Below are 9,364 nucleotides of genomic sequence, written 5' to 3' on the forward strand. Positions count from 1 at the left end.
ATTGGTTCGGATTCGGTTCGGTTTCGGGTCGAGTTCGGTTCGGATTCGATCTAAAAAAGACCTAAAAATACAAAAAAATATTTATATATCCAAAAATATTCGAAATTTTATTCAAAATTTGTGTTTTTATTATATTAAATTTGTATATATATTAAACTATGCGAGATAAAACAACAATTTGTTGTGGTTGACTCCCATGTTCTCTAGACAAATAACCCATCTTCGATTCTCCCTTGATGCATTTTATTTAATTTGCATTATTAATTCGGGTACCCATCGGATTTGGATCGGGTCGAGTCCAAGACCCGCGGGTCCTCTACAACAAAATCCGATAGGGTAATTTGATCGGGTCGGTTCCTACCCGAACCGGGTTTTTTCAGGTCGGTTTTGGATCGGATTTCCAGGCCTAAAAAAAACTAAATAAAAGACAAAACGGCTCTGGCGAAATCTCTGACCTTGGAAAGATAAAAGATGTAGTTCAGTCACATAATCAGCATGTGTACGTCGTTTCTTTAGTGCTAATATATAATAACAGTGTCAGATAAATATTAACCCATAAAAGTCTCTCTCACCGTTCATATCATATTTATATATATTGATAAGGTGGTAATAGTGCAGACGTTACATGCATTGTATTGAAACCGAAAGTTTATTTCTCCAGAAGCAAGCGGATCAGAGCCTTTCGATCCATCTTTATTACTTTGTTCTCTGTTCTTCTTCATTTCTTTGTTAAAAAAACAAACCTTTCTCCTCTGTTTTAGATGGCAATACAAGCGCAGCTGAGTTACAACGCTCCGTTTATCGGAACTGGTGGCTCCGAGCTTTCTTTGATCAACAACGATGGTGGTATCGGAATCAATCAGTCGTATATGAACAACCAGCAAGCTCTGTTTCATACCCAACAGAACCGTTCTCAGAGCTTTTTCGACGTTCACATGGAGAAACAGAGGCGAGAGATCGATCAGTTCATCAGAATACAGGTTCGTAATCTTATATCTCATCGAAAGATTTGATTTTTAAAACATGGGCACTGATAAAGTTTCGATCTTTCTCTAAAAACAGAGCGAGAGGCTGAGATACGCGTTGCAAGAACAGAGGAGGCAAGTGACAGAGACGATCCTGAGGAAAATGGAGGCGAAAGCTTTGGTTTTGATGGCGCAGAAGGAAGAAGAGATGTCGAGAGCGTTGAGCAAGAACATGGAGCTCGAGAATCTGCTGAGGAAGATGGAGACGGAGAACCGAACGTGGCAGAGAGTGGCTCGCGAGAACGAGGCGATGGTCGCAACGCTCAACTCGACGCTTGAAAAGGTTCGAGAGAGAGCCGTTGTCAACGATGCTACAACGGCGGAGGATGAAGGGTCGTTTTGCGGAGGAGACGACGGAGATGGTGGTGGTTGTTGCTTGAACTGTGGGTCGTATGGTGAGACGAGAGTGCTGTTTCTGCCGTGTAGGCATCTCTGTTGCTGCACGCGTTGCGAGGCTGGTCTAGTTCTCTGTCCGATCTGTAATACACCCAAGAAGCATAGAATCGAGGCCTTTGTTTTCTAGGGGAAAACAGTTTTACTTCTGCTCTCCGATTTGTTTTCTGAGTCGGGTGAACGGAGATGTTTTTACTCCGGGAAGATGACGTGGCAGGGTGATTTGGTGTTTTCGAGAAGTTTAGGGGTAAAAAAGTTAAAAGGAAAGTTAGACTAGGAAAGATATCCAGAAGTAAATTCCTATTTTGTTTGTTTGTTGTTTCTTTTGCATGGGAATGATGAAATCCAGCTGGATATAAAGAACATATCATATTTTCCTCTAGCTAATGAAATTTTTGGATATTTTTTTGATGCAATTTTCATTAAAATGACTTTGGAGAAAGTTAAAACAGTTTTATTATGTACTTTCATAATTACAAAACTGAAAAGTATTTCAAAAATAGTTATGAACTAACGTAATTCAACTGATTTAAAACATTTTTCATTAATATTTTTGAAGTTAACATTTAAAACAAAAATATTATTTTGGTATGAAACCAACGTAATTTTCTACAAAATGAAGCATTATTTTCCGTAAAAAAAATAAAATGTTATTTAACTAGTAGTATTTGTTTAGATGTTGCCAGATAAGGAGAGAGGTGGGAGTAGAGAGTCAGTAGTAGATAGGCGTATTGGAGAGGCTGTAGGTATCAGAGCATCTTTATCCCATAAAATTCAAGCACCGTTGTTTCTACCATCTAAATAAGTGTCGTGTTTTTTTTTGTTGCCTGTTCTATTTGTGGGCTCCAACGATACGTGACGGTCCAAGATTAGTTTTTTTTTTAAAATTTTTAATCAGATAAAAAAAAAATTTAAAAAATAAACACCCAGTAATGGGGTGCTGGGATAAAGCTGACCTTGCTGGATTGCTCAATAACCAATGTACGGCGACAAGAGAAATCAATATAGTACAGTGACAAGAGAGCACAACAATAGTTATATTTCAACATTTTAGTGTCTTTTCTGACAAAAATTTGAAAATGTAAAACAGGATAGAATCATATGTTTGGCCTGCCACGCTTTTCTAAACAGAAACATGAGCCTTCTTCCATTATAGATTTTCGGTCTTTATTTGGGACAAATCTGTGCTACCTATGTTGTTTTCTAGATCCTCCCTAATACCTATGAAAATAAACAATCTAGTTGTATAATAGCATCTACAATAGGTCGTACTATACAATGTAACCTTCAATTTGTCAGAATGAACGCAATAAGATTCTGTTAGAACTTAAAAGCTATACACCTAACGAAGAATCTATATCTAATTTTTGGTATAGGCTGTACTTTCCTCAAAGCTCACAGAAACAAGAGTGTGGAATTATGTGAATTATAAATTGACTCATGGGCCGGCCCATTATTATTTTTTCATATTTGTTGTTGGACCGGTTCAATCACACGCATGGACTCGTCCATGGTGTCCTCATGTTCTGCTGCGACTTCTTCTTGACAACATGGCAGCGCAACATTTTCATAGGCTCAGAGCATCTATCTTGTGCAGCCAATAGACGATAGGAAATAAAAAGAAGAAAAAGGAGTGTTAATGTATGTATGTTCTCATCCAAGAGTGAATAATATTTGAGCAAAAGTGAAGAAAAGGTAGAACATCTCGCTTCAAATTTTCATCCAAGAGTGAACATTCTTGCTTCAATAGTAGAATATTAATACCTCTCAGCACAAGTCTCGTTGCATATTTGGTCATCTTTATCAATGTCTCAGATGTCAATCAAATCATCTGGAATATGCAAGGAAATACGCTTCACATCTTGCTTCCAACTGCAAAGTCCTTGTAACAACATAAGAGAAACTTACGTTTTTATAAGTTGAATAGATTTATGTCATAAATTTAAACCAAAAATGCCAAATCCAAATTTTATTTTATAATGTCAGAATTCAAGACTACTCCAACTTTGATACAACATTTATCTAATGTGGCCAACTCTACAGCACATAATGAAAGCAACTCTAAATTTTCTTTGCCCACACAAAGCAAAAAAAAAAGATTCTATGTCCTTAACTGTCTTTTTCGTTTCATACTTGCTCTGCCCTTTCGTCCTGAACTTTGTACCAATACCATGTCCTTGTCGGTAAGTCATGTGGTTATATCTACAATTCCAAGGTGTCACATTTTCATAAGAAGATTTCAAAGAAACACGATCTCTCATCAAATGACACCGACTATTATTATAAATGTTTGATGTATTATTATTTGTGAAGAACATGAGACAAAACCAACGTTACACAACACAACAAAAGTTTTTTGTTTGGGTCTTAAGCAAATAATATTACAACACAACATACAAGATCCACATGATGAAGATTATATCATGGCACATCTGATCTCTTCCCATCTTTCTTCTCTTGCCTATTAGAACCACACAACGACCAATCAAGAATCTCCTTCACTCGTTTTAGATGCTTGGTCTCACGTTCAGACGGCTCGCCAGCTTCTGTCCCAGTGACTTATCAGCCTGTTTCACCACATATTTAACCAATCAGTGTAAGAAAATATTACACAACTTCACAAAGGGCTAAAAGAAACAGACAATGACAGTAAAAGAAATTTTTATACCTGAGACCAGTAAGAGATCCAGATGCTGCGGATTTCATGTGTGATGCGAGGGTCTGATAGAGCATCAATCCATCGACCGATGAAACGTTCTTGCCTGAAGTTAAAATCAACAGTAAAACAATAAGAACATATAAATGTATTGAGTATCGTCAAAAAAAAATTAAAAACAATGAGTACCTCTCTGGTGTAAAGGAACGGTATCTCTCTCCAGGCTCCTTGAAGTTGTTCTCTTTCTCAATAACACACTGCAAAACATATTTTGAACTTTTAGATCATATGTTTCTTACGAGGAAACTGAAAGAGAGAGTTCATTTTGATTACTGACCCTCTCACGCTTTCCAGAGCAGACAGCAGGTGGAGTTGGATACTTCTCAGCATGGCGAACCGGGTCATACCTCGAAGGGAAGTAGTTAACCTGAACCAAACCACCTCTTGTAAGAAAACGATATTCTAGCTTGAACGTTCATTTAAAAAAAAAATTACCTCCTCGTCCCTGTGCATGACGTTCATGAAGCCCTCATGGTGGTTGTTGTGGTGAGCACATTTTGGAGCATTAACTGGTAGCTGGAGGTAGTTAGGTCCAAGACGGTGTCTCTGAGTGTCAGCATAAGAGAAGACACGTGTCTGAAGCAGCTTATCGTCAGAGTAGTGTATCCCCGGAACAATGATAGCAGGACAGAAGGCAAGCTGCTCATTCTCCGTAAAGAAGTTATCAATGTTCTTGTTCAACACCATACGCCCAACGGGCTGGAGAGGCAAGAGATCCTCAGGCCAGGTCTTGGTCACATCAAGAGGGTCAAAGTCGAACTTGTCTTCATCAGCTGGATCGATTATCTGAACAAAGAGCTTCCACTCAGGGTAGTTACCAGCAGCAATGGAGTCGTATAAGTCCTGAGTCGCGTGGCTGTGGTTGGTTCCTCCGACGCGGATCGCATCTTCTTCTAGTAGAGACTTGACTCCACAAGTTGGTTTCCAGTGGAACTTGACGTAGTGAGCTTTGCCGGCTTTGTTGATCAGCATGTATGTGTTGACACCTGAACCTTCCATGTGTCTGTAGTCTTGTGGGATACCGATGTCGTCAAAGAGGAAAGTGAACATGTTTAGGCTTTCAGGGTGGTGGGAGAAGAAGTCAAGGACTCTCCAGTTCTCTTGGATGTGAGATTTGGGGTTTGGTTTGAGAGCGTGGACCATGTCAGGGAACTTCATCCCGTCGCGGATGAAGAAGACAGGGAAGTTGTTTCCGACAAGATCAAAGTTTCCCTGCTCAAAAAGAATATGATCATTTTCTTTAGCATATATCAACGGAACGGTCCTGAACATAGGCTAGTGAAACATTATGCTATAGTCCCTCCAAAATATTTAAAAAAAATTATATATATTTAAGCTCCAAATTAGTAAAAAGGATTCCAAATTCTTTAAAAAAATTATTTTATACAAACTTTTATTAAATTGTCTATAGCCTCCGAAATTTTGGAGACCGGCCTTATATATCAAACAAACAAATATTGTTAATATGTTAAAAGGAGTAGTGAGTTACCTCTCTGGTGTAGAACTTGACTGCGAAGCCACGAGGGTCTCTCAAGGTCTCGGGACTTCCACGTTCATGGATAACAGTGGAGAAACGGACAATGACTGGAGTCTGAACACCTGGAGCTCTGAGGAAGTCAGCACAAGTGAGGTTAGATATATCATGAGTGACCTCAAAGAAACCCTTTGCACTGGCTCCTCTAGCGTGAACCACACGCTCTGGAATACGCTCCCTGTCGAAGTTAGCAAGCTTCTCAACGAGATGGTAGTCCTCAAGAAGGATAGGACCTGCCAAAACAATCACAAGTGTAACACTTAACATTTACATCCATAGGAAGACTGAGAGTACACATACTCATGAACGAAACGATATCGTTTTGAGAAGAAAGATATACCTCTGGGTCCAACGGTCATGGAGGAGTTGTTGTTCCATACAGGAGCACCAGAGTTGGTGGTGAAGAACGGAGAGTTGTAAGAACTCGCTGGACGATACTGCAATCATAAAAAGATCAAATTCATCATCAAAAGGATCAAGATTCACAGATTCGACTAGAAGAAAGTCAAGATCCGACATAAACACCAATCAAACAGTTCCAAAAGCTACAAATCCGGGTGCAATAACAAAGCTATGAAACCAGTTTCTACAGAAGAGGAAGAGGTGAGAGATAAAGGAGAGTCGTACCTTGTAGGGATCCATGGTTGATGAGATGAGAGTTGAGAAAGAGAAAGAGAGAGAGAGAGACTTTCAGAGATTTAACAAAACGAGGAGATGGTGATGAAGATAATTATAATATTCGATTCGTCTATTTATAAATGGCTTCTGTCTTTATGCCTTTGCGCTTTCGAGCCTTTTTTTATAATTTGGGGGGAATTTTAAAGGTTATCGTTTTTTCTTATATTTGTTTTTATTTTCTTCAGATAAATGTTTGGAAACCAAGTATTACAAAAGTCATTTATTGTGGCGATAAATTCAGGAATATATAATGTTTTTCTTAAACTATCCACCACACATATATAAGAAAATGACTGAGGCAATTGTTATTCAAGTATGGATTATTTTATACCTTTTTTGTGCAACCAGATATATTAAGATGGGCTCTAAGATTATTTATACCTTATATATATATATATTAATTAATGGGATACGTGACAATATTAGATCCGATAGAAATGGTTACACTTTTGATTAACATCACATTTTCAAGTTTAGCATAATCTCTTTTCTTTGAAGGTGGAAGAATGCTCAAATAAAGTCAACTCTTCAAAACAGGAGAAAACTTATCTTAGAGTTTAAACTATTATATACTATATAAATCGAAGATGTAAACATGGCTGTGTTTTATTTTGTTGCTTCTTGAAAATCTATCATTTATATATTTTCATTTAAAATTCCGATTTACATGTAGTTTTTTAACATTATCATCTCCGGCTGTGTATAACACGACCTACACCTTCAAAACTCGCAAGACTTTTAGCTCAAGATGATAAATTATACAACAATGTCATCCGAATTCAGGTTCCCAAGAAAGTTCAAGATAAGCTGAACCCGATAGCGATATTGTCAAATATATTTTGTTTTTTTTTTGAGCAAAATTGTCAAATATATTTTGTATATAACAAAATCAAGGACAAAGGGAGACAACAGACATAAATATATATTGTATTTTGCAATACGGAGAAAACAAAGGAAAGGAATATATGGGGACGTCATTGGAGTCGTGGTTCCTTATCCGGTTCTCTTGGCCTTTTACCAAAACCTCATAAGTGGTTTAGTATGGTTTTGGATGACGTGGATGACTCGTTGGCTTCCACGTGTGCTTGGTTAATGTGAACGCCATAGGCCGGAGAATATGCCCTCGTGAATTGATTGTATATTGGCCCTTGGGAGATGTGTCGAGATGAAGTTATCAACTTCCGTATGGGCCCGCCTCCGAACCTTATTGCTGCTTCAGAAGTTTAGATGATTATGGACTGTGCATAGACTTTAATCAAACGTAAAGGTAACACACATTCATGCACGTATGATTTGCGAAACTTTAAAGAGATGATGTGGTGCAATGTTTACTATAGGCTAAGCAAGCCGACATAAATCGACCAACCATGTTCGATCTTCTATTCTTTCATCGTAGTTTTCGCTCTTTTTTTTTTCTTTTTTTGTCACGATCGTAGTTTTCGCTCTTAGACCATGATTAATCCGGGATTCTTATAGTGAAGTTCTTAGCGGAAGTTAATAAATTTTTTCTTAACTTTTAATTAAAAGAACTAAGAACCGGTTCTTAAAGTATTTAAGAACCGGTTCTTAGCTTTTTTAGTTAAAGTTAAGAAACAGTTTCTTAACTTCCGCTAAGAACTCTATCCTAAGAATTCCGGGTTAATCATCCTCTTATAAATCGATAAAATATATCAAGTGGCCTGAAATAAGAAAGATATAGTTGAACCCATTAAGACTATAGCCCAAAAATGAAATGTCGCTTATACCACCGAACTGAAACGGTAGCAACGCAAAGGTGAGGATAACAAAATGGGCCTAATATCTCGCTGCCCAACAACTAAAAATTATGTGACAAGTTATATATCAGTTTCCCATTTTCATGGTATACTTTTATTCTTTTAGTTTAGATCATTAGTTTTGAACAGAAAAAAAAAAGTTTAGATCATTAGATTCTATAGTCTTGGTTTCTCGAATACCTAACCAATCTCGAAGTAAGAAGGTTCTTGGTAAGAGTTTTCCACCGACCCACGTTTTGTTCAATAACTGAATGAAGTCCAAAAAATATACCGCATGAGTTGTCTGCAAGCAGCTGATTTGTTCTTTGAGAGTGTCAATACGCTGCTGAGCTTTGTGCTGTTTGTCTGTGATAAAATGGCTAGGCAACCGTCGGCTATATTTAGTGTAGTCCTCGTTACAAAAGCTGGTTTAACAAGCTGTAGTATTAATATGGAAACAGACTAAATGCCTAATTATCGACTCTATTCGTATCCTTTACAAGATTCACCTTGTCTAACTTGGTTCAGCTTTTTGTAAAAGAAAAGATACTACGCTTTTTCTTTAGTTGTCCATTGTTTATAGGTTTTGTATCCACTTCCAAAAATTTGAAGCTAGAATCTTGTAACGGTTTAAATGCTCAAGTTCAGAATCTCGTTTCGAGAAGAAAAAAAAAGGTTCAGAATCTCGTGAAGGTTTAATTGGTTATAAATTCGAGAATCTTGTAAAGGCAACACTTTCTTACAAAAAATAAATGTATTCACTGCCTTATACAGTATAAGATATATAAACGTGTATTATGTATATACCGTGCTTATTAAAGCATTTTCTGTGTCAATAACTGAACCATAAAAGAATCGAAATTTCTCCACATTTAGTAGGGTAAGATTATGATTTGTTCAAAATTGTTAGGTTAAAACGTGAAAGTAGTGGCCGTTAGATACTAATGAATTAAAAATAAAATTTCAAAAACGTGGACCATCGTTGTACATCAATCTAGCCGTTACAAGCCACGATACACATGGCACAATCTCTGTGGACAAAGCTCGAGTTTGCCTAACTGATGTGGAAACAGTGACATGGATGTTTTGTAGATAAAGGTTGGGCAAGCAAGGCAGCCCTCGTGGTAGGTCATTTCCTTGGACTTAAAAGTATTACTATTAGCCACAGGGTGGTGGGAGCTAGTGGTTTTGAGCCAGTTTCTCCGCCAATACGGACCCGGTTTCGAAACCCCCCGTGGCCACCCGGGCCCTTCCTGCTAATTTT

The 9,364-nt window shown here is 37.7% G+C and overlaps 2 protein-coding genes across 2 annotated transcripts; one reads left to right on the plus strand and one right to left on the minus strand.

Annotated features, from left to right (window-relative positions):
• Positions 1-537: 537 nt before the first annotated feature.
• Positions 538-1,820, plus strand: LOC106431449 (probable BOI-related E3 ubiquitin-protein ligase 2). The gene is made up of 2 exons (XM_013872259.3): positions 538-980; positions 1,063-1,820. The coding sequence occupies exons 1-2, from the start codon at positions 762-764 to the stop codon at positions 1,546-1,548; spliced, it is 705 nt and encodes a 234-aa protein (XP_013727713.2). The 5' UTR covers positions 538-761; the 3' UTR covers positions 1,549-1,820.
• A 1,875-nt stretch (positions 1,821-3,695) lies between these two features.
• On the minus strand, positions 3,696-6,554 carry LOC111207793 (catalase-2-like). The gene is made up of 8 exons (XM_022706149.2): positions 6,296-6,554; positions 6,009-6,105; positions 5,624-5,901; positions 4,570-5,346; positions 4,412-4,501; positions 4,264-4,331; positions 4,087-4,180; positions 3,696-3,985 (listed from the first exon to the last, which is right to left on the minus strand). The coding sequence occupies exons 1-8, from the start codon at positions 6,308-6,310 to the stop codon at positions 3,926-3,928; spliced, it is 1,479 nt and encodes a 492-aa protein (XP_022561870.1). The 5' UTR covers positions 6,311-6,554; the 3' UTR covers positions 3,696-3,925.
• Positions 6,555-9,364: the final 2,810 nt, after the last annotated feature.

This window comes from Brassica napus, chromosome C7, assembly GCF_020379485.1.
Source record: "Brassica napus cultivar Da-Ae chromosome C7, Da-Ae, whole genome shotgun sequence".
NCBI lineage: Eukaryota > Viridiplantae > Streptophyta > Magnoliopsida > Brassicales > Brassicaceae > Brassica > Brassica napus.

What these genes read in the sequence shown, in the direction of transcription:
- LOC106431449 (XM_013872259.3), top strand. Translation starts at nt 762, where the DNA reads ATGGCAATACAAGCGCAGCTGAGTTACAACGCTCCGTTTATCGGAACT. An exon ending in ATCAGTTCATCAGAATACAG is followed by an intron (nt 981 to 1,062) that starts GTTCGTAATCTT and finishes CTCTAAAAACAG; the next exon opens with AGCGAGAGGCTGAGATACGC.
- LOC111207793 (XM_022706149.2), bottom strand. An exon ending in TCATGCACAGGGACGAGGAG is followed by an intron (nt 4,502 to 4,569) that starts GTAATTTTTTTT and finishes GGTTTGGTTCAG; the next exon opens with GTTAACTACTTCCCTTCGAG. An exon ending in GGATCTCTTACTGGTCTCAG is followed by an intron (nt 3,986 to 4,086) that starts GTATAAAAATTT and finishes GTGGTGAAACAG; the next exon opens with GCTGATAAGTCACTGGGACA.